This window comes from Rousettus aegyptiacus, unplaced genomic scaffold (genome assembly GCF_014176215.1).
Source record: "Rousettus aegyptiacus isolate mRouAeg1 unplaced genomic scaffold, mRouAeg1.p scaffold_m13_p_2, whole genome shotgun sequence".
In the NCBI taxonomy this organism is placed as follows: Eukaryota; Metazoa; Chordata; class Mammalia; order Chiroptera; family Pteropodidae; genus Rousettus; species Rousettus aegyptiacus.
Genome location: NW_023416295.1, coordinates 96,778,814 through 96,803,851, shown reverse-complemented (window position 1 = coordinate 96,803,851; position 25,038 = coordinate 96,778,814). Strand labels below are relative to the sequence as shown.

General features: G+C 43.2%; 1 protein-coding gene across 8 annotated transcripts in view; it reads left to right on the top strand.

The window, feature by feature from the left end:
* Positions 1–25,038, top strand: part of CRACR2A (calcium release activated channel regulator 2A) — a 139,691-nt gene that overhangs the window by 98,071 nt on the left and 16,582 nt on the right. For 5 of the 8 annotated variants that reach the window (XR_004955996.1, XR_004955999.1, XR_004955998.1 and 2 more), the window contains exons 12-14: positions 632–738; positions 3,618–7,562; positions 9,070–10,488. Coding sequence is in view for 1 of the 8 variants with exons in the window: in XM_016150146.2 (XP_016005632.2) it covers positions 632–738; positions 3,618–3,951; positions 7,430–7,562; positions 12,806–12,887; positions 13,001–13,115 (771 nt within the window). In the remaining 7 variants the exon portion in view is untranslated. Of the gene's footprint in view, positions 1–631; positions 739–3,617; positions 7,563–9,002; positions 10,489–12,805; positions 12,888–13,000; positions 13,116–25,038 lie in introns of those variants that run through there. The other 3 variants (XM_016150146.2, XR_004956000.1, XR_004955997.1) reach the window with 3 other exon arrangements.

Here is a 25,038-nt window from a genome sequence, read left to right as displayed (position 1 = left end):
ATCTGACTCCCCCTCATTTCCTGGAAGATATCTGTTAGGGAGCATTGGCAAAACAGGTTGCAAGCCCCCACTCCACCCAGGCTCTCTGTTTCAGATGTGTGGGTAATTTCTCTACACCCAGCCTATGTCCACAAATGGCCTGAAATACCCTATACTAGCTTAGTAGCTGTGGATAGAGCACTGGGTTAGTTGATCCTCTCTCTAAGCTGTTCCTTTCTTATTTGGGGGCTTTAGGAATGAGGAGAAACTGGAGCCACGCAGGAGAGTGTGATTTAAAGATGCATGGTCTTTTCTGTCCACAAATATTTTTCCTACGCATTCCACATTTATCTCTTCTTGTTCTCTTACAAATTATCCATAGTCCTGTGAAGGATACTGTAGTGGACCTCAGGCTCTAAACTGCGTGCTGGTTCATATGACTGGATTATTATATAGGAAGTGTAGGAATCCTGGTGAGAGATGATAGCAAAAGGAAGGAGCAGGTGAATGCTAGCAAGACTAGAACATCGCTTGTTTACTTCAGAGTTTTGTTTAGAGCCTGACCTACGAGGTAGTAGTGTTGAGCCCTTTATGCTCAAACATTGGGATAAACCATCAGGCATCGATCTGAGGGCATTTTGTGTTTCCACAGAAAGATAAGACAGCCAAGGCAAACACAGCTGCTTCCAAGGCAAGCTGGAAACAGAGATCTGGCTCTGTGATAGGCAAATATGTGGACGGCAGAGGGATTCTTAGAAGGTAAGTCATCCTCTTCATTCATTATCTGTTTGTTAATGTTGCACTCAGTGTCCTGATCCCTGCTGAGTGCAGACTGGCCCTTTAGAAATAGCCCTGGTGGGGTAGGCTGGAGTCACCTGCACTCACTCCCCTTGAATCTGGGAGGATATAACCCTTTCTGTTTTGACATCCAAGTGGGAGGAGTACTGTACAGAGCAAGCCCCTAGGACAGGCCACTGTCTTTTGGGCTCCCAGTATGTGCCTTCAGAGAGGGACAGAGAGGTGCTGTAGATCAGCAGAAGAGAGAAAAAACAAGAGAGGTCAAAGGAGAGAGATGGAGGGTGTGGTGGGACAATGCCCTGTTGTCTTTTGAGCAGAATAGATGCACTTGGTTTTTCAAGGACATGACTGTTTGGTCTCTGGAGGGTAACTAAAGAGTCATATGGAATCTCCAACAGTTGAACTCTTTTACAGACAGATGTGGGACCTGTGCTTGAGAGATTCCTTTCCATGATTTATATTTAATTAACTCAAAGATGACATGTTTTGTTCCTATTGGGCAGCACATGGTTGAGTCTCCAAGGGAGGGCTCATTGCTCATTCAAAAAGACCAGCCAGTCTCCCGCCCCCTCTTCTTTTTCATACCAGCTCCACCCACATAGACGGCCACAGATAGGTAGAGGCAGCCAGGTCCCTTAGTATTAGACCTGGGGAGAAAGTATGTGAACTTGCTCATCTAGGAGACACTGAGGATGGCAAGTATAAAATAAACAGATCTGGAAAGGGAGGTGATGCTGGGGTGTAGGTCAGCTGTGAGCCAAGTCTTCGGATTTGGTCATCATGAATTTCCAGGGAGATACAATTTGAGAGCCAACTTTCTACAATAATAGTTGGCCTTTTGGTTCCTCAGAACTGAATATGTTCATTGATTGATTCATTTGACAATTATTTACCAACGCCTGCTCTATACTAGATATTCTTTCGAGTTCTGTGAAGACTCCAAAGATAAATTACACATGAATTCTGCCATTAATATTCATCATTGAGTGCCAACAATATTCGAGATACTGTGCTATGTGCTGGGGATACAGTGGTGAGCAAACCAGACCCTATCTCTGCTTTAATGGAGTTTATGGTTGAGTGGAGGAAACAAGCACCAAATCGTAAACCCTGAATTCCAACACAGACTTTTCCCGAGGTGACTGCTCTCTACCGCCAGTACACAGCATTTGGTGGACGGCCAAAAATGAACTTACTCATGCCAAGCTAAAGGTGTTACAGAATGTCAATAGTGCTTGAGAATTTCTCATATAAAAATGTTTTCCCAAGAAATGTTTCAATTTAGAACCATTTCGGTGGCCATTTCTTTTCTTGTTACAAGGCCTTTGAAAAAACATGCTTTCATGTGCACACACATATGCACTCGTTTGTATAAGCACAGTGAAAGTGAATGTGAATACCAATTATGTTCAAAAGCAGATAAAGAGTGGGCTTGTTAAAATATAAAAGAAATTTATTGGAAAGAAGACAGTCAGCTTCTATTGAAAACTGTGATTTCATAAAAAGTGGAAAGGTCCTTGAATTGCTGTGAATCTTTTATTTTATATCACAGGACCCAAAGTAAGTCACTGTTTTTGTGAACCAGCAGTATATCTTAACTTATCTTTCAGACTTTAGAATATGCATTTTTTTCTTCCTATTATTGGTCCACAGGAGTAATAAATAAGTTAGGCGGCAAGATGAAGGGAGAGCGTCTGTTCTGCATGTTCTGTGACCTTTGCCCACCTTCTTTCTCCTTTGGCCCCATCACCTCACCCCTTCATTCCCATTCCGCTTTCTTCTCTAATCCTTGCATGCATTTGTGCATGTGTGTGTTGGGGTATGTGTGTGTATAACGATGTGTGTATCAGTTTGGGGCTCAAGGTCCTCCCCGTCAAGCTTCAGTTGTTCACAAGGACTGGAGAGGAACTCCTGTGCCAGGAAGGATCTGTGATGCCTTACTCTCCAAACCTCTGAAAGTAGAGCCTGCGCGTCAGCCCAGGGTCCCTGTACCTCCTAACTGCTCCCCCTTGATCTTCATGCTCAGATGCTTCTGGAAGTAAATATGCACTTAGGGCTCTGAGGCTACTTCTTCCTGACTCTGACTTTCAGGGACACTGAAAGAGAAAGAGAAAGGAAGGAGGCAGGTTGAGATGGCCTGCCTGGCTTCCTTCTAACCCAAAACCCATTCTCTAGTGGACAGCTGCCTCTGAGCCCGTGGATATCTGGCTAGTGGTGGGGGGTTTCTCCTTCATATTGCTTAGGGCTGCTTGTGAACATGTCTTTTTTTGTGTGCATTATCTTATTCATGAAGTAAGCAGGGCAGTGGGCCACTTCACGGTGAGGAAACTGAGAGTCGAAGTGTTTTACCTAGGGACACAGTTAGTTAGAGCTGGTCTTAGGACCAGAGCCAAGGCCACCTGATTGTTAATCCAGGATGCTTTAGTTCCAGATCTGTTATGCTACCTTCTTCACACTTTTTACTTCTCTATCATAGCACTTCTCTCAACTGGTCAAAATGTTTTTAGTTGTGTCATTATTGCTTTAGCCCCCCTGCCACATAGGCCCTGTCCTTTTGGAATGTTTGGCTTAGTGATGATGAGGATTACTACCAGGTATGAAGCTACTATCATCATCACCTCCATCATTTCCTTCACCATAATCTTCACCATCATCTTCATCATCAGGCACTTACGTAAGTGTGTTGAGTGAATGGATGCTGGATCTGTTTTTCCGGAGCTCTCTGCCCCAAGGCATGGTGCTCATCAGTCATCTGTCAGAAAAGCTGTCTGGCTTCCATACTGAAGTGACACATTTTACAATTTTCTTCTCACTCTTATTTCTTCCTTATCCCAAAATAGGCAGTCAGAAGAAGAAGAAGAAGATGTGTTTGGCATGTCAAGGAGGAAAAGCTCCTTGGACCTGAGTGGATATCCCCTTACAGAAGAGGATTCAGGATCCAAGGCTGGGGGTCCACTCCCCTGGGCACTCCGCAGAATCATCTCTATCGAAGAAGATCCCCTGCCCCAGCTCCTGGATGGCAGCCTTGAGCAGCCGCTGAGCAAATGCCCAGAAGAGGAGGAGGTCTCCGGCCAGCAAGCAGAAGGACAAATCCAGCAGGCCCAACCTTCTCGGCTGGAACTCACCCCTACATCTCCCCGAGGGCAGCCTGTTGGGAAAGAAGCTCTGATTGAGGTAAGGGCACATCCCTCATTGGTGTGTACACGTCACTGCCATGCCTTACCCCAAAGGCAGCTCCGGAAGTCAGATGCGGCTCATCTTGTGATTCCGCATATTTGTGTCTTTCAAATACAGCCTTCCCCTGCATAGCTGAGTATCTCAGGGGTCCTGGTAAATTCTCCTTATAACTTCTGATGTTTGCCCCATTTCCTTCCCTAGGCTTTCTTTTCTAATTCAGATTCAAAAGCATTTTTGAGTACCTACTTAAGATAGATCCTCTGCCTGTCTCGGCATAAAATATCACAAAGTTTTATAATTGTACATCTTCTCTTACATTTTGTAACTGCTCTCGGTGGGGCCAGGAAGTTTTTTATATCATCATCTTTCTCTCCATTCTTGATCAGCTGATCACTCTCTTATTTCCAAGTGCTCTGCCTGCTCCTCTCTTCGGTGCAGTGCTCTATTCCCACATCCCTCCTGAATTCCACACCAGGTCTTCCTGCTAAATTCCGTGGGGAGAAGGAGGCCATGGGCACCATCTTCCTCTGGCACGTGGTGACAATGTTCTTCTACACACTGTTCGTGGCCTTGGCTTAGAGGCTCCTCAAGCCCTGCAGCCTCCACTCGACCCTCTAAAACAGTTTTGGAAATGTCCACGGCAGTGTAGAAGAGACTCCTCCCTGCATGCTGAGATGGTCCTTTAGACACAGGCCTTGCTGCCTTAAACATTTCCATGGCTGTGTTAGCCTTCACTGCACGGGACTTCCTGGCATCGGTTATCATTCTTGGGTCCAAATTAAGATTCATGGCCTATGTCTCACTCCTCTGATGGGTGGAGTGGTAGAGGCCAAGGGCCCAGGGGAGGATGGAGAACTGGGTGGCACCCATTGGTGGTTGGGCCCCTGCCTCCTACATGCCCTTCCACAACCTATCAGTGCACAGACCTACAATTGTGGGCAGTGGGCACAAACGAGCTTTTCAATACCCCCACGCTTTCTCCCAAAAGTGAAAGAAGTGTCATGAGGTCAGGGATAAAGGAAAAAGGCTGAGCATCATGTCTGCTCTGGTATTTGATCCTCATGGTTGATGAGGTGTCAGAAATTTCTTCTTCCCTCTGGCAAACGGGGAAGTAGAAGCGCAGAGGGGCCAGGTCTGGGCTCGCCTCTTTCCGCGCACTCACACCGTGCAGCTCTACCAGGTTGGGCTGCCATTTAGCTGGAGATGAAAGCTGCAGCAGTAAGGAAATACGATCTATTGATCTATCGGAAGCCACATAAGAGCCTCATCCGCTCTGTGGGAGGTGCTGTGAGGCTGCTCCTCCATGCAGTGCTACTGAGCCGGAGACTGGTGCAGCCTTTCCAGAGAGCAGTTTGATAGTAGGAATCAAGACCTTAAAAATACCACAGTCCTTGTACCAGCACTTTTACTTCTAGCAATCTTTCCTCAGGAAATAACCAAAGTCAGACAACGATTTAATGCAAGAATGTAAGTGCATAATAGCAAAAAGTTGAAAAAAAGACTGTTCATTAATAGGGATATAAACTATAGCATATTAATTCAATAGAAATTTATACTGCTGTTAAAAATCACATTTTCAAAAACCTTTAGTGACTCAGAAATGTTTATAATTCAATAATATATGAGAAAGGATAAAATTATATGTACTATCTCCATCTCTCTCAATAAAATATATGTTCATCTATATAGAAGAAAAGCCTGGGAGAATAGTGATCACTGCAGGTGGTAGTGTAGATGATAAATAATTGTTATTTTCCTCTCTACTTTCTTGTATTTCCTAATTTTGCATGTATAACTTTTATTTTTTAAAGTTTTTTTTTTAAGGGGTAGGAAGGAGGATGAGAACAGATCCTTCACCAGCCCCCTTTCCCTAGTCTGGTTGTCTCACTGTGGGTTGTCCCCAGAGGGGATACGGGTTAAGTGCATGAACATGAGTAGGTGTTTGTTACACCTATGAGGTGGATCCTGCCTGGAGCTGAACCATTGATGTGTTTATCTTATTTGGTCTGGGGAAAAATAGTGCTGTGCCTGGGGTGAGGTTCATAGATGTGGGGAGCATGGCTAAGCATCAGGTACAGCCTCTGCAGCCAGGACAGTCTCGGTCCATTCTGGGCTTTAAATTCCCCACCTGGGTCTGGGCCTCAGGACACAGATTGCTCTGAGCTTTCATCTCAAACAAATGACAATTGGAGTTACAGAGGCTGAGTGGAGATTGGCAGAGGGCTGATGCCCTTGTGTATGGCAAGAGAATTAAAGAAAATTGGGCAGGGACATAGTTTTTGAATATGGCATATTTTTTTAAGTTTAGATTCCTGGAATTGACCTTGAGTTCCTTCCTAAGTACTACGTGGAATTGATTTCTCCCCCAAAAGCTGTTAATGGCTTTTCTCTGAAACTTAAGTACTTCTAAGATCTGCTGCCACTCTATTATAGTATTTGCTCAATGAGAGGAGCTAATTCCCCCAAATCTGCTTCTAAGTAGATTCAAAAGAGCCTCCTCATTTGGCTGGCAGTGCTGGATGGGGCCCGAAGGCTGGGTCCTGGAGAGAGAGCAAGCAGCTCTCCAGTTCAGCAGAAGGGAATGACCCGGCGCTGGAAGGCAGCTCCTTCCCTTACTTGCCCAGTGTCTAAGCAAGTCCATTCTCTGATGGGCTTTAGCATTTCAGACTAATGGGCAGCCACTCCAGTCTCTCCCGCTGCTGGGCAGAGAAGAAGGAGCAGCAGTGACTGGTTGACCCTGGAAAGCTCTGCCCAGTGGCCTGACAGTAAGGATTTCACAGCTCACAAGGTGGAGACTCGCTCTCCTTCCTCCCCAGGACACATGGGGATTCTAGATGGAAGCCGATGAGATGGGACAGAGAGCAAAAGTCAGGGAGGCAAGGGTGTCCACCATCAGTCCAGGCTTTCAATGATAGGGAGAAACAAAGGCCCCGCCCCAAACTGGGCTGTCTCTGCCCCTGGACAGAGATGTCTTTTTTTCTAACTTCCATCCTCCCTGCAAACACCCCACCTTATCATTCCCTCCACCGCATAGAGATTCTCTGCCTCTGCTTTAAGACGCATCTCAGTGTCTCCTCTGTGAGTCCTTGGCTCCTCCTTCCTGCTTCCAGAGCACTTGGAACATTGTGCTGAGATTGTTTGTTTACATGCCTGCCTCCTTCACTCCACCGTAAACCAGGCCTCCTCCTTGTCCCTGCATCTTCAGGCCCAGCACAGGGCCTGCAACAATGTAGGCAGACAATAAATGTCAGTTGAATGAATGTCCCTCTTCCCTCCTGCTGATGCTGGGAGAAGCCTCTGTGCCCTGAGCCCAAAGCTACCTGCATCTGAGGCTGAGTGGCCTCCCTCATGCTGGTGTGGAGGCCAGGTCCCCACTTTTCCCTGGACACCATAAGGATGCATGAAGGGCAGGCTGTGGCAGGATCAGGGGCTAGTGACCATCTCAGCAGTTGGCCAGACTATCTGCCATCCATAGGAGGAAGGATCTCCCTCCACCCTGGACCGGCTCTTCAAGATCGTGTTTGTGGGCAACTCTGCCGTAGGGAAGACGTCTTTCCTGAGGAGGTTCTGTGATGACCAGTTCTCCCCGGGTTTGACAGCCACTGTGGGTGAGTCCCGGGCCCCCATCTGGGAAGGGGAGGTTGTGAGAAGGAGCCTAAGGGAGGGACTTGGAGCCTAGTAGGAGGGGCCATGGTCCACTTACTCCGCAGTGAGGCTGAGAGGGGCGAAGTGAAGTCCACTTTCCGCAGAGTGCCAGCTGCTAAGCTCACCCCACATGGGATGGGACCACTGAAATTTTTCTATGTCCAGCCCGAGGAGAACTAAAGTTGGCAAAGACGGGCTTCGGGCTCCCATCCCCTCTCTGAGCCTATCCTTCTTTTATCATTCCTCCCTCACTTTCAGCAGGGCCCTGAGGCTTCATGCTTCTCCTGAGGCTCACCACCTACTACCACATCTTCTTTTCCCCATAGGCCAGCTGCTTCCTTGCCCTGCTCGTGTGTGTGTGTGTGTGTGTGTGTGTGTGTGTGTGTGTGTGTGTACATGCGCATGTGTTGACAGGTGGGATGGAGGACAGTGCTCCGGATGGCTCCCTTACCTGTCAAATATTACCTGTACTATGTCCTGGGTCTGCTGGGTAACAGGCGAAGTTCACTGTGGAAGCTCATTAGGCTCAGCTTTCAGCAGATAATTATGGCTTAATATGTTCCCACTCTTGAATAATATTTTATTTAACTAGATGACTTTGTTCCTTTCACCCAAAATTGCTCATCACGTTGGAATATGTGGCAATACCCACATGTATATTGACCTTTTAGCTTTTACCAAGTTGAATCACTCAAGCAAAAAATAAATCCCACGAGTTCCTACTATGTACCATTTAACCACACCAATAAGTCAAGTATATTTGAAACTACAGATATAATCTGAATATTTATCCTGAGCTTTTATAGTCATCATTTCAATCTATCTGCACACAACCCTGGGAGGCAAGTATTGTTATCAGCCCCTCGACAGATCAAGAAACAGAGGGCCAGAGAAGTTAAGAGGCTTGTCAACGTTCGCATCAGCGAGTTGGTGCTGGCCTCTCCCCCTAGGCCCACACACCCATTCTGTTCCGTTCCACAGTGTCCCTAATACTATTGAGTTAAGTGTGTGCTCAGCACCTATTTGGTGGTGAGAACACTCTCCTGCCATGAAAGCTGACAGAGGTTGGTGCACGCAGAGGAGGCTGCTGAGGTTTAGTGGGGCATCGGAAGTCCTGGATCTGCACCTCAGCTCTACCTATAATCAGCTGTGTGACCTCAGGGGGACATGTTCCCTCTTTGGGCTTCAGTTATTTTTCCTCATCTGAAAAGTGAAGGATATGAACTGGCTTGCTGAAGACTGCTTTCAAGCCTAGTCTTTGTCCAGACTAGGCTTTGACCTTTGGCTGTCTGACCCCAGGCTCCACAAGACAAACCTTCCCTGCCCCAGAGCCCTGCCTAGAGAGACTCCATGTTCTTCCTCTTATCCTGAACTGGCCCTTCCTTCCAACTTTCCTCCTACAGATGGGTCTCTTCCCACATGCTTCAGGATGCCGTTCTTACTGCAGGACCTTTTTCTATGCTGTTATAGTGTCTGGAACAACCTCCTGTCCCTTTCCTTCTGTCTAATTCTACCCAACGACTGAGAGCATCCCAAGATGAAGAATCAGGACCCTGAAGGAAAGAAAGGCAGAGCCTGTGAACCAAGCCCAGAAGAGTCTGGCCTTGTCGGGCCTGCACTGGAATGGCTGGGAGTGAGCCATGTGCGCCGAGCATGGTAACACAGGAAGCAATGGCTGGGGGAGATGGGCTTGCTTCCCAGGATTGCATTCAGTAGGGCGGGCCCCCACAAGTCATGGCTCAAGCACTGACCTTTGGGAGGCAGGGAGACAGATGTTGAGACCTCGGGTCCTTGAAGGCACCCTTCCAAGAAGTGTGCCCATAGGTGCAGCTCCTGCTGATAAAACTGGGGAATCAGGGAACCAGTTTTCAGGGCCTATTTATATTTCCAGCTTGTGCCCCTGAGATGGAAGGCTCTGAAAAGAGAAAATCAAACTAATTCGCACTTCCTAAGAGGCCATTTATGGAAACACTTATAGTTTAGGAAGGGGAAAAACATCAAAGGTTCCACATCAGTAATGACCTTTATCATACATGCAGGAGCAGCAGCTTAAGTTACTGTTCCTGCCATGCAACATGCCCAGTACACATGTCAGTAAGCGGAGTCACACCAGCCACTTGATGTGATCTGAATATTTATCCTGAGCTTTTATATTCATCATTTCAATCTATCTGCACACAACCCTAGAAGGCAAGTAAAGCCACAGAGTCCTGGCTTTGTGGAGCCAAAGTGGTCCAACCTGAGATTGGGGTTCCAGCCAACTACCTGCCTGGGCAGTAGCCCCTGCACTGTCCACACAGTATTAACAGGGACTTGGCAATCCTGTAAAGCTCACCTCTATCATCAAAGGGGACTTCCTGGTCTCCCAGTTCCTTGTGAGAACATGATTTATACTCGACTACTGGCTTGTGCATAATGTAAGTTCTATAATACAACAGTGACTTGAGCTTCCTGCGTACACCACCTCAAGACCAGATGATTCCTTCAGAAGCAGGTGCTTGGGCCCCGTGGGTGTCCTGGAGATGTCAAATGATGGTTTTCGTAGAATATTGGAGCTCATGATTGACATGACTAGTTATTAGAGGCTAAAGCTCCCTGGAATCCAGGACCCCAAGTCCAGTGTTTTCCACTACCCCATGCTGGTTCACAGCCCCCTGCTCTAAATCCTGAGTCACAACCCAAGGTGTTCCTTTGAAAAGCTTTTCTGAAGAGAATGCACTCTGCATTTTCTTGGCCACCCATTAAGTTTCTACCCCCATCTCTACAGAGAAATCCCTGGAGTTTTCTCCATGACAACTAGCAGGCACGCCCACTCCCACATTCCTCCTTCTCTAAATGACAGCTTGTGTCTAACTTGTCCAGGGAGCCAGGTGGATCCAGGAGTGCTGGGAAAACAGGTTCTGCCCTGTGGTGAGTCTGGTGAGAGCCACTGTCCCCAAACATGTACTTCTCTCTGCAGCCTCAGATGGGCAGGCCCAGGAAGCAGATAAGCCCATGGGGGTGGGGGATGGGGGAGTAGGAGACACAAGAAGTCAAATCCAACATAAAAGGCAACACGATAATGTGGAACCTGAACTACGCTGACTTCTAAGACCACCACCAGTTCTAACATCTCAGGAGCCAGGCGACCGTGCTGTGTGTTCCTGGCTCCCTGCAAGACAATCTTCCTGTCCTCCAGCAAAGCAATGAGGTATAGCAGGACCAGAAGGCAGCTGAGACCTGGCTGCCCCTCTCCCTGCTAGCCTTTCCATCAAGAAGAGGTCTCCATCCTCAGGGCTTTGCAGCTTGGCCTGGTTTTAGATCAGGCCCTGAAGATGTATTGTCAGTGGTTGGCTTTCTCCTGAGTTGTTATCAGAAAGCAGGCAGCCCTTTCAGTCTCCCAGAGCACAGACTAGGGAAACCCTTACCCTTTTAGCTGAGAAGGAAACCCACCTTGGATTCATCTGTCAGCTAGTTATAATCCATTTGAATGGGAGCACTTAGCCATAGAGTTCCTGGTGAAATGAAGCTGCCAGGTGTCCCTGTGCCCAGGGTACTAGTGTGAAAAGCAGAAGGAGCCTCAAGACACACTGCAGCTGCTTGCCAGCTTGGGAAAAGCATGCCATTTCTGGACTCCTGTTTCTTTATCTCTCACTGATGTGGTGGGTGGGGATGGTATGCATGTGCATGTATTCACACAAGCGTGTGCATGTATGTGCATGTATGCATGTAGTCATGCACACTCGTGTGTGTGTGTGTGTGTGTGTAGATAACACATGGGTGTCATGGGGGAGTGCGATGAGGATGGGGAGATGACATATGAAAATTACAAATGTCAAGTATTCTACGAATGGCTCAAATCACTTTTTTCTCCATCCAGACAAATGCACTGCTTTCTCTGGCCCTCATCTGTGACACGCAGAGCTTCTGGACTCCCTGCTGATCCTGATGTTCTAGGAGCGATGACCCTCCAGCCTCTCTCCCACTCCTGAGCCCTTAATGCACTCACCTTTGCCCAGGGACAATGGCTGGGATGACCTTATCCATTTACTGCCTCTTCCTTTGTCTGTTTGGTCTCTTCTGTCTCCTTCTGTCAAGTTGCTGTTGTCTCTGCCTAAGCCCTCTGGGGTGAGGGCTTCAGAAGCCGGGCCTTTTGGGAAGTGCTAGTAGCTGCCCTCTGGTTCTGAGATCGGATAACTTAAGGGGTAAAGACTTTTTGAACCTCATTAAGGAAGATTGTTCATCACCAAAGAACCTTTGTTAAGGTCCTTCTCTCTGAGGGCTGCTGTAAGGGCAGAATGCATGGTCCTGAACTTGTTCCCTCTATCTGTAGCCCATGACTCCAGGTAGGGTCACAGCCTCAGAGAGACAATTGCGAATGGCCCAGCAACTGGAATTAGGAGCTCTAAACCCATCTCAAGAATGAATGTGGCTATTGATTCCTTCCTCCATTCTGTTTCTACTCTTCTAGCCCTCCCTCCACCTGCCACCCCTTCCTGTCGTCCTGCTTCTCCTGTTCTTCCACGTACACTGGCAGTGGCAAACGGAAGTGTGAAAATATGATCCATCCCCAGAGATATTTGAACTTTGTTAGGAGAACTTTTAAAGAGATTTTATGAAGAGAGGGGTGGGGGAAAAGAAGGAAAGAGAGAAAGAGAGGGAAGGAAGAAAGGAGGGAGGGAGGGAGGGCGGGAGGAAGGAAGGAAGGAAGGAAGGAAGGAAGGAAGGAAGGAAGGAAGGAAGGCAGGCAGGAAGGAAGGAAGGAAGGAAGGAAGGAAGGAAGGAAGGGAGAAACAGGAGAAAAATAAACAAGAGAAAGAGAGCGAAGAGAAATTTAAGGACAGTCTTTCCTCCTCCTCTTTGCAATCAAGGAGTAAATTTGTGAAAGTAGCAATTGCCTTTACAGTGCTATATTACTTTTACATATGTAATCTCACTCGAACCTTATTGTAGTATCCCTAAAAAAGGTATGGATTACATTTGTATAGGAGCCTGCAGTTCACAGAGGTTAGGTGATCTGATCAAGGTCCCACAGCTAATACATGGCAAGGATAGAACCAGAAGTCAAGTCTCATGCCTCCCTCCTGTCCAGTGCTCTGTTTGTTTCCCCACATCGCCTCCTAGGAGCTACATGGGGAGGACTGTCACCCTTGGCCTGATGTGATTCCAGACATGTTGGGACCATCTTGTTCTGATTTGGCAGTAACAGGCCTGTTCCACCTCACAGGCATTGATTACCGTGTGAAGACAGTGCGCGTGGATGACTCTCAGGTGGCCCTGCAGCTGTGGGACACGGCCGGGCAGGAGAGGTGAGGAGCTGTCCCTGACATAACCCTGCCTCCTCCACTCCCCCTAGTGGGGACAAAGTTCTGCTGCCGAGAGGAGGCTGTGCGTCCCCTGACCTGTGGCCCTTTGGTGGCAGGTATCGTTGCATCACCCAGCAGTTCTTCAGAAAGGCCGACGGTGTCATCGTCATGTATGACCTTACAGCCAAGCAATCCTTCCTGTCGGTCCGGCAGTGGCTGAGCAGCGTGGAGGTGAGCTGGTTACCTTCCTAAAAGCACTTATGCTTGACTCCTGCCTCCCCTTTCTTCTCTGCCCATCTCCTACCTGGCCCTCTACTTTTTCAAAACCTGATTCAGAACCTACCATCTCCAGAAACAAACTGATTCAGGCATTAATGCATTCATTCACCCACATGCCCTCTTCCAGGCTAACTCTTGGGGACTCAAAAGTGACCAAGACAGACACAGTCCCTGCCTCCATGGATGGGGGCATGAGAAATACAAATTATACCAATAATTGTGGCATTACAATTTCAGTAAGTGCCAAGAGTGAGTGGAACAGGATTAGAGGAAGGGCCCAGAGGGAGTGTCAGGGCAGGTTTCCCTGAGAAATGCGTGTTTAAACTGTGTCACAACTGTGTTCTTCCCCTATTCTCACCACCTCTCCTCACCCCCTGCATTTTTCTAGCTCCAGTGGGTCCAGCTGTTCCCAGCCTAGGAGCAGGACCACACAATGTTTTGGGGCCTCTGTCACAACCCTTCACATGGGGGGAGGTTGATCTACAATGTGAGAGACTCAAGATCACACCAGAGTCACCCTTGGCAGGGCCCACAGCAATAGAACTTTTCTTTGAGTTCTGGATTATCTGTGAGATTCTACCTCTTGACTTATATTTGAAATATATTGCTTTATAAATACTTTTTAATTCCTGATCATCTTCATGCTCTTTATTTACCATTCAAATGCAAAATTCTCAAGGCCAAGAGCAAAGTGGACAAGCTATGTACTTCTTTTTATAGGGCCTCAGCTGATTTATTTACACGACAGTCAAGTAGGATGCCCCAACTCCTTTCACCAGCAAGATCCATGCTTTCTTCATTTATTTGTTCAAAATGCTACCAGCCACTGTTCTAGGGTCTGGGAATTAGAGCAGAAGATAAAAGACAATATTCCTGTCCTCACAGAGCTTACATTCAACCCTCTACTCAAGCCCATTAGATCATGCATAGCCCCCTTACCTACTTATCACACTGTCACACCGCTGTAAAGGATCCAGTTACTAGCCCATATCTGTACTGCACTATGTGCCTTCTGGGAAATAAAACTGCATTTTTGTTACTGTAACCCAGTGCTTTCAAGAGCCCCCACAGAACTAGCAGTGCTCAACAGATGTTGGATGTTTGAATGGATACTATATCATTGTGCAGTCAGAATCCTGGAGATTTTCATTTCTTCATCCTTTTGGCTCTAATAGCTATGATTTCTCCCACCAAAATATGTTTCTTTTATAGTTTGAACTGGCTGAGCTCTTCCTTTTTTTACTTGTAATCCACATCCTTCTCATTACCAAGAAAAATAAGAAACGAGAATGGAAGCCAGATTCAAGGGTGTCTCAGAAATTTGCTTAATAGAAATTAATTCTCAAAATATTGAGCCTAAAGCATTTATAATAGAGAAAATGTGTGTTTTTAAATATAGAGAATGGCTCTACACCAAGCTAATAATAGAAGCAAGTGGTGGGTGACCTGGAAGTGATTTCTGTTTAAACTTCGGAATTTAGGACATGATTTTTTTTGACAGCACAAGCAATTTATCTTTCTCATAGTAATTAAGGACCAGAAATGACTCTAGGACTTACCTGATCCGGTGGTTTTCAATTTTTTTTTTCACTGGAATCAGAGTGATGCTTCCAAGGGACTGGGGCAGGGAAGGAAGAGTGTACCCATGACCATGCTGGGCCTGGAACCCTTCATCTCAGTCAGATCCACTCTACTTCTTTCAGTTTTGTATCTTAAAGGTCCGGGTACAGTTTGTTAGGTAAGAGGGTATCCTTTTGAAAAATCACTGATCTAAGGCAGCCAACTCATTCTCAAATGAAGAAATTGAGGCCATGATTTTTTCAAGGTTACCCATTCCATTCCCAGCTACAAACATTTTTTTAATTAAAAAAATTAATTAGGAGTGATGTCGGAAACATGGCAGAGTGAGAGATGTTCCCAGATCTCTCCCCTTGAGACAACAATAAGATGAACACCTAAAACTCAACAACAACAAAAAACAACCAAACTTCACACCAGCACATCTGAGCATAGGATCTGCACATAACAGCTATTACAGCTCAGAACCCCGGGTGTTAGGTGGTGGACTGGGAGAAACAAAGAAGCTGCCTCTTGCAGCCACTGGAGCTCCTTGTAGGAAGAGAGGGAAGGGAGAAGGTGCTATGACTTCTCTGAAAGTCCTGCCTGGGAGTGCTGTGAGTGCCATGCAGCTGGCAGGGCCCAGTCATCAGGACAGAAGGCAGAGAAATGGGGATGGCAGAAAAGTGAGGATGGCAGAGAAGCAACAGTTGATTTTTGCCAGCCATGGTTGCAAAACTGAGGCCGAGCCGCAGCCTCCATCCCCCAACCCAGAAAGCCCCTCCCCCCATATCTTCCAAGACAGAATGCCGTGGAGCTTCAGGGGAATCTGAGTAAGCACTACCGAAACTGTTGCTAATGCTGACAGGGACTGAGACTGAGGGCAGCGAGCATGATTAAATAACTAGAAGAAAAAAAAAAGACATTATTATGACTTTATATAAAGCAGAGATCCAAGAGGCTTAGACACCACCTACTGGAAACCAACAGAAAAACACCTTCTTTGCGGTAAGCTAGGGACCATTATATATTAAATCTTTCTGGAAAAAAATTTAAAATACACTTTCATTAATGCACAAGTGGAGAAATAGGCCATTAAACACCATGAACAACCAAGGTGACAAAGCATCTCAGAAAGAGAAAAATCTCCAGAAAATAAGCTTACAGACAGACATAGGAATATGTGACTTAAATGACAGAGAATTCAGTGGTACTTCTGAAAAAACTCATTGAGATCTGAGACAAATCATATCAACAATTTCAGAAACTGAAAAAACAACTAGATGAGCAGAATGAGTTCTTTAGCAAGGAGATTGGAACCCTCAAAAAAGAACCAAATAGACATTCTAGAGACAAAGAACACACTGAAATAGTTGAAAAATGAAATAGCAAGCTTGGGAAACAGAGTCAAACAAATGGAAGAAAGGATTAGTGATGTTGAAGACAGAAATCTAGAAAGAAATCAGCAGGAAGTAGAGAGAAACCAAAGAATGAAAAATAATGAAAGAGAAATACAAGAACTAGCTTATACCATCAGGATAATGGGCATTCTTGAAGGGAAGAAAAAGGAGCAGGGATTGGAAAGCATTTTCAGACAGACAGTTCATGAGAATTTCCCAAATCTAAGGAATGAGCTGGAGCTTGGAATCCAAGAAGTCAGCAGAACACCCAATAATCCTAACCCAAAAAGGCCTTCACCAAAACACATTGTACTAAAATGATAAAAAAATCAACGACAAAGATAGATTTCTCAGGGCGGCCAGGGAGAACAAAATGGTAACTTATAAAGAAAAACTCATTAGATTATCCATGGACTTCTTAGCACAGAGCTTACAAGCCAGAGAGGAACAGAACCAAATATTCAAACTATTAAATGAAAGGAACTACCAGCCAAGAATAATGTATCCAAATAAGCTCTCCTTTAGATATGAAAGAGAAATGAAGACCTTTCCAGACACACAAAAATTGAGAGAATTCTCCATTATGAGGACTGTACTACAGAAAATACTGAAATGGTCAGCTCATCTAAAACAAAATGACCAAAAAAAAAAAACATAATTAGAAGTAAGGTGACTAGCAGGCTAATAGAAGCAGAGGCGTCCAATCCTTACTAAGAACAGGGCATTAGAAGCTTAAACAATAACATATTTGCCATAGCAAAATAGTAATGAATATTCAGCATACACAGGGACAAATTGTGACAACAATGACTGAAAAAGGGAGGATCAAAAGATCCAAATACACAAAGAGGAACAGAGATAATGCATGCGCAGAAGAAAATGGGTGAATATATATATATAACTATCCTTACATACTCATAATGGTAACCACTTGCCAAAGGTTCAGAACTGAAGTATACAACATAAAACAAGAAGGACCAAAGAGAAAACCCACAAAGGCCAACCAAAAAACAAAACAAAACAAAACAAAAACAGAAACATAAGGACAGGGAAGCAATGGAAACGCCGATCTACCAGAAAGCAAAAGATAAAATGGCTATAAGACCTCACATTTCAATAGTCTCCCTAAATGTAAATGGACTTAACTCACCAATAAAAAGGCACAGAGTTGCAGAATGGATTGAAAAACAAAACCCAACCATATGCTGCCTCCAGGAGACACATCTCAGTTCCAAAGACAAATATAGACTCAAAGTGAAAGGGTGGAAAATGATATTTCAAGCAAATGGCATTCAGAGAAAGCGGGAGTAGTGGTACTAATATTGGATGAAATAGACTTCAAAATAAAATGGTAAAGAAAGATACTGAGGGACACTTCATAATGATAAAGGGAATCATGCACCAAGAAGACATAACACTTACTAATATCTGTGCTCCCAATCGGGGAGCCCTAAAATCTATAAAGCAATTGCTAAGAGACCTAAAGGGAGAAACAGACCAAAACATTGTCATAGTGGGGGACCTAAGTACCCCACTGTCAAATATGGAGAGATCATCGAAACAGAAAATCAATAAGGAAATAACACCCTTAAATGACACATTAGACCAAGTGGACATAATTGACATTTACAGAGCTTTTCATCCCCAAACAGCTGCTTATACATTTTTCTCTAGTGCACCGGGAGCCTTCTCAAGGACTGACCACATAATGGGGCACAGAGATAGCATCAACAAATATAAGAGGATTGAAATCATACCAACCATAGTCATATCATAATGCTTTGAAACTAGAGATCAACTACAAAAAGAAAGTGGAAAGAGCCACGAATACATGGAACTTAAACAACATGCTACTGAGGAATAAATGGGCCAGAGAAAAAACAAAAAAAGGATCAAGAAATACATAAAAACTAATGATAATGATAATACAACATATCAAAACTTTTGGGACACAGCAAAAGTGACTGTAAGGGGAAAGTTCATATCATTACAAGCCTACCTCCAAAAACAAGAATGAGCCCAGATAAACCACCTACTTCATCTTAAAAGACTAGAAAAGGAAGAACAAATGAAGCCTAAAGTCAGCAGAAGGTTAGAAATAATCAAAATTAGAGCAGAAATAAATGAAATTGAAAAACAAACAAACAAACAAAATAGCAAAAATAAATACAACAAAGAGCTGGTTCTTTGAAAAGGTTAATAAAATTGACAAACCGCTGGCTAGACTCACTAAAGATAAAAGAGAAAAGACACAAATAAACAAAATCAGGAATTAAAGAAGGGAAATTATGACAGACATAGCAGAAATACAAATGATCATACAAGAATACAATGAAAAAGTGTATAACACCAAATATAATAACCTAGAAGAAATGGAATAGTACTTGGAAAAATACCACCTTCCTAGACTGAATCAAAAAGAACTGGAAAATCTAAATAGACTGATCAGCAATATGGCAATTGAAACAATCATCAAAAACCTACCAAAAAGTAAAAGTCCAGGACCAGATGGCTTCACCAGTGAATTCTATCAAACATGCAAAAAAGATTTAAAGCTATTCTCTTCAAATTCTTCCGAAAAAAATCAAAGAGGAGGCAATACTTCCCAACTCATTTTATGAGGCCAATATTACCCTGACACCACAACCTGGTAAAGGTAACTAACACACACACACACACACACACACAAACTATAGACCAATATCTCTCATGAACACATGAGATGTAAAAATCCTAAATAAGATACTAGCAAACCAAATACAGCAACATATTAAAAAGATTATATACCACGATCAAATGGACTTCATTCCAGAGTCACAGGGATGGTTCAACATATGCAAATTGATTAATATGATACACTACATAAATTAAAAAATAAGAATCATATGATTATGTCAATAGATGCAGAAAAAGCCTTCGACAAGATACAGAATTCATTTATGATCAAAATACTTAACAAAATCAGTATAGAAGGAAAGTACCTTAATATAATAAAGGCCATATGTGACAAGACTTCAGCCAACATTATACTTAATGATGAACAACTAAAAACCTTCCCTCTAAGATCAGGAACAAGGCAAGGCTGTCCACTATTGCCACTACTATTCAGTATAACATTAGAGGTCCTAGTGAGTGCAATCAGATGAAAGAAAGATATAAAAGGTATCCAAATAGGAAACGAAGAAGTCAAACTGTCACTATTTGCAGATGACATTATTCTCTATATAGAAAACCCTAAAGACTCCACAAGAACACTACTAGAAACAATAAGCAAATACAGTAAAGTCTCAGATACAAAATCAACGTTCAAAAATCTGTCGTGTTCCTGTACTCTAATAACAAAATGTCAGAAAAAGAAGTGGAAAAATAATTTCTTTTTCAATGGCAACAAAAAGAATAAAATATGTAAGAATAAACCTAACGAAACATCTGAAGGACCTATATAAAGAACCTATTAAAAGAAATTGAAGAAGATACAAAGAAATGGAAAGATATTCCATGTTCTTGGATTGGAAGAATCGACATGGTTAAAATGACCTTATTACCGAAAGCATTATACATATTTAATGCAATCCCCATCAAAATCTGATCGGCATTTTTTAATGAAATGAAGAAAAAATCATCAGATTTGTATGGAAACTAAAAGACCCTGAATTGCAAAAGCCATCCTGAGAAAAAAGCATGAGGCTGGAGGCATCACTGCCTGACTTCAAATTATTCTACAAAGTGCCAGTAATCAAAATGGTATGGTATTGGCAGCAAAACAGACACATGGACCAGTGGAACAGAATAGGGACTCCAGAAGTAAACCCATAATTATATGGCAATAATTTTTGACAAAAAAATGCCAAAACATAGGGTGTAGAAAGGAAAGCCTCTTCAATAAATGGTGCTGGGAAAACTGGAAAGCCACTCAGAAAAGAATGAAACTAGACTGTTGTCTTTCACCACACACCAGAATTAACCCAAAATGGATTAAGGACCTGAATATAAGACCTGAAAAAATAAAATGCATAGAAGAAAATATAGGAACTAAACTCAAGGACCTTGGACTTAAAGAAGATTTTATGAATTTGACCTCAAAGGCAAGGGAAGTTAAAGCTAAAATAAATAAATGGGACTACATCAAACTAAAAAGCTGCTGCTCAGCAAAAGAAACCGTCAACAAGGTAGAGACAACCATCCGAATGGGAAAATATATTTGTAAGCAACGCCTCCGATAAGGGCCTAAGATCCAAAATATACAAAGAATTCATTCTACTCAATAACGGCAAAAAAAGATCCAATCAAAAAATAGGCAGAGGACCTGAACAGACACTTCTCACTAGAAAACATACAAATGGCCAACAAATATATGAAAAGATGTTCAACATTGCTAGGTATTAGCGAAATGTAAATCAAAACCACAATGAGATACCTTCTCACACTTGTTAGAATGACTATAATCAACAGGACAAGTAATAACAAATATTGGAGAGGATGTGGAGAAATAGGAACCCTCATACACTGCTGATGGGACTGCAAATTGGTACGGCCACTATGGAAAACAGTATGGACGTTCCTCAAAAAATTAAGAATTGATCTACCATATGATCCAGCAATCCGTCTACTAGTATTTACCCCAAAGACTTGAAAACTCATATCCGAAAAGATATTTGCACACACCAATGTTCATAGCACATTATTCACAGTGGCCAGGACATGGAAGCAACCGAAGTGTCTGACCTACAATAGATGATTGACTAAAGACACTGTGATACATACACACAATGGAATATTACCTAGCCATAAGAAGAGATGAAATACTGCCATTTCCAACAACATGGATGGACCTTGAAATAATCATACTAAGTGAAATAAGCCAGACAAAGTTGGAAATCACATGATATCGCTTATATGTGGGATATAAACCTGAAAGCAACAAATGAACAGAACAAACAAACAGAAACTCATAGACATGGACAATGGACTAGTGGTTACCACAGGTTAGGGGGGAGGGAAGAGGAGCGAGGTAGATGGGGAAAAAAATTAAAAATAAATAAATAAACTTAGCTCTGGTAAAAAAAAAACGATTATAATTGACATACAATGTTATATTTGTTTTAGGTGTATAGCATAGTGGTTAGACATTTATGTACCTTATAAAGTGATTACCTCAATAAGTCTAGTTAGTACCCACCTGGCACTATAGACTGTTACTAGAATATTATTGACTATATTAACTATGCTGTACTTTACATCCCCATAACTATTTTTATAACTACAAATTTGTACTTCTTAATCCCACCCCCTTTTTCACCCATCCACCAACCCTGGTGACCATCAATTTGTCTTCTTTATTTATGCCAGTGGTCCCCAACATTTTTGGCACCAGGGACCAGTTTCATGGAAGACAATTTTTCTGCAGACCAGCAGTGGGAGGGGAGGGTTTCGGGATGATTCAAGCACATTACATTTATTGTGCACTTTATTTCTATTATTATTACATTGTAATATATTATGAAATAGTTATACAACTCACCATAATGCAGAATCAGTGGGAGCCCTGAGCTTGTTTTCCTGCAACTAGATGGTCCCATCTGGGGATGATGGGAGACAGTGGCACCTGAAATGTCTTCCTTATGTTCAGTCCACTCTGCAATTTCGCTTTGGTTGTTGTCACTGGAGAAAACTCTGCTTTACAAAGATAGGATGTTGGAAATGGAAGCAGGCTTCTCAGTGCCTTAACTTTAATCCAGAATGTGTGAAGATATGAAGTTGCCTCAAACATACTTTTGAGGCCATCATCATTGACAATCTCAAGCAGTTGATTCTCTTCTAGCATGGACAAAATCGACTCACCCGGCTTAATCTCAAATGAGTCGTGGATCCATTCCTTCCCAGTTTGGGGTCTTCTGTGGTTGGGAAGTAATGCTCAAACTTTTTGAAAGCTGAGATAGGTGATCATGCACCAGCTGGGAAAAAGAAGGCTCTGGCTCATTCTCTTTCAAAATCTCTGCTCATGTTTGAAACGTGTCAAAAATCCCAACGTTCACTCGTCGCCCCCATAATTCCAGTTTGGCTTTGAATGCAGCCACTTTATCTGCCGACTCGAACACAGTTGTCATTCTCCTCTCAAGTGACAGATTGAGTTGGTTAAGCAGGTTGAATATGTCACACAAGTAAGCAGGTTTTGTGATCCATTCTGTGTCACAAATGTGCTGACAGCGGTGACTGTTTTTCTAAAAGAAATCTCTGGAGTGGCTCTCATAGCTCAAAAACTCTGGCTGGTGATCTGCCTTTAGAAAGCCATCTCACTTCATGTATAAGAGAAGACACGTGTTCTATGTGTCCATCTCACAGAGCTGCATGAACAGATGAGTTAAGGGCATGTACTTTAAACACATCCTGCAAAATGTAGTTAAGTTCAGGTGACATTTTTCAGCTAGCCAGCATTTCTCTGTGGATGTCACAGTGTGTAGACTCACATTCAGAAGCGACTTCTTTGACCCAAGTTGTGAAACCAGAAAGCCATCCAGTCATGACAGCTGCTCTGTCCGCGCATATACTGACACAAAATGACCAGTTCAGTTTTCCTGATGTGTAATCATTCAAAGACTTGAATAGTTCTGCAGCCGTGGTGTTGGTTGGCAACAAAGGTGCACATAACATATCCTTCTGCACATCCTTCTGAAAAATATACCTCACAAAAACAAGCACATTGCCTTGTTGTCAATATCGGTAGACTCATCAACCTGGATTGTGTACCACGCTGTGTCATTAATCTTAACAGCTGTGCCTCAAATCCTCTGCTATTTCATCAGTTCATCAAGTTACGGTGCGAGCCGAAAGAGGAACACATGCCACCTATTGAACTGCAGCCTCTCCTAAAAGCTCACGACAAATGTCCTTAGCAGAAGGCAGGATCAACTTTTCACTTACATCTCCTTCACCCATAGTAAAGGGCTTCTTAGCTTTAGCAATGCGGTTAGTTGCTAAGAATGATACTCTCAGTGCAGACACATTTGATGAAGTCGTGACCTTCAATAACTGCTTCTGTTCTTTGTGTTTATGATTTTTTTCTTTTGAGAAACCCCGAAGGCTTGTCTTTTAATGCAGAGTACTTGGTCTTCATGTGGTGAAGCAGTTTTGAAGCTTTCATGGCTTTGTTGTCTGGCTAGTTGCCTCACATTATACAAAGTGAGCTTGGAGAATGCGAATCACCTGTTGTAATGAACCCATATTTTAAATAGGAACTGTGGTATTTTCCTTTAAATGCAATTTTCTTTTTCTTGGAAGTCTTAAGACTCTTCTGCTGTCTCATTATTGGGTCCTTCTCCCTTTGTGAAGAAGCTCTCCAGTAATGTTTGGTTTTTACTCATTTTGGCTAGGCTTAGCTTATGGGCTTACCAGAAATGTGACTGAGACAAGTGCACAGTGCAGGAAGGTGGCGTAGATGGAACTGGTAAATGAAATAAGGAACAGGCCATGTGCAGACTAAAATAAGTGTTGAATTCTGACTTAAACCCTGCCACCAGATGCAGCTGTACACTTGAAGTACATCAACTCACTTGCTGCTGTAAAGCCCGCCACCAGATTCAGCTTAATTGTCATTTGCCATTCACTGATAGGGTTTTGATATGAGTCTTCACACAATTGATTTATTATGGTCTCTGTGCAGTTAAATCTCTCTGCTAATCATCAGGTGTTAGATTCTTGTAGGAGCACACAACCTAGATCCCTCTGATGCGCATTTCACAATAGGGTTCACACTTCTGTGAGAATCTAATCCCTGATGATCTGAGGTAGAGCTGAGGTGGTGATTTAGTGCTGGGGAGCAGCTGAAAATATGGATGAAGCTCTACTCACTTTCCTGCCACTCACCTCTTGCTGTGCAGCCTGGTTCCTAGCAGAATATGGACTGGTAATAGTCCATGGTCTGGGAGTTGGGGACCTCTGATCTATGGGTTTGTTTCTGTTTTATTTGTTCATTTATTTTTTTCCCACAAAAAAAGTGAAATTTTATGGCATTTGTCTTCCTCTGTCTGATTTATTTCACTTAGTGTAACACCTTCTAGGTCTATTCATGTTGTCTCAAATGGCAAGACTTCATTCTTTTTTATGACTGAGTAATATTCAATTGTATAAATGTATTACATTTTCTTTATCTGTTCATCTGTTGATGGACACAGGTTGCTTTTATATTTTGACTATTGCAAATAATGCTGCAACGAACACAGGAGTGCACATATCTTTTCAAATTAGTGTTTTGGATTTCTTCAGATAAATACCCAGAAGTGGAATAGCTGGGTCATATGATAGTTCTATTTTTAATTTTTTGAGGACCCTCCATACTGTTTTCCATAGTAGCTCCACTAATTTGCAATCTCAACAGTGCACTGAGGTTCCCTTTTCTCCACACCCTCACCAACACTTGTTTGTTGATTTATTGATAATAGTCATTCTGATAAGTGTGAGGTGATATCTCATTGTGGTTTTAATTTGCACTTCTCTGATGATTAGTGACTATTGAACATCTGTATGTCTTCATGGGAGAAATTTCTATTCTGGTCCTCTGTCCATTTTTTAATTGGATTGTTTGGGGGTTTTTTTTTGTTTATTCATTTGTTAGTTTGTTTTTTGGTGTTAAGTAGTATGGGTTTCTTATATATATTGGATATTAACCCTTATCAGATGTATCATGGGTGAAGATCTTCTCCTATTTAGTAGGTTGTCTTTTTGTTGTATTGATGATCTCCATTGCTGTGCAAAAATTTTTTAGTTTGATGTAGTCCCATTTGTTTATTTTTTTAATTTGTTTTCCTTGCCCAAGGAGACATATCAAAAAAAAAGAAAAAGAAAAAAAAAGAAAAGAAATTGCTGAGAGTGACATCAAAGAGATTACTGCCCATGTTTTCTTCAAGGAGTTTTATAGTTTG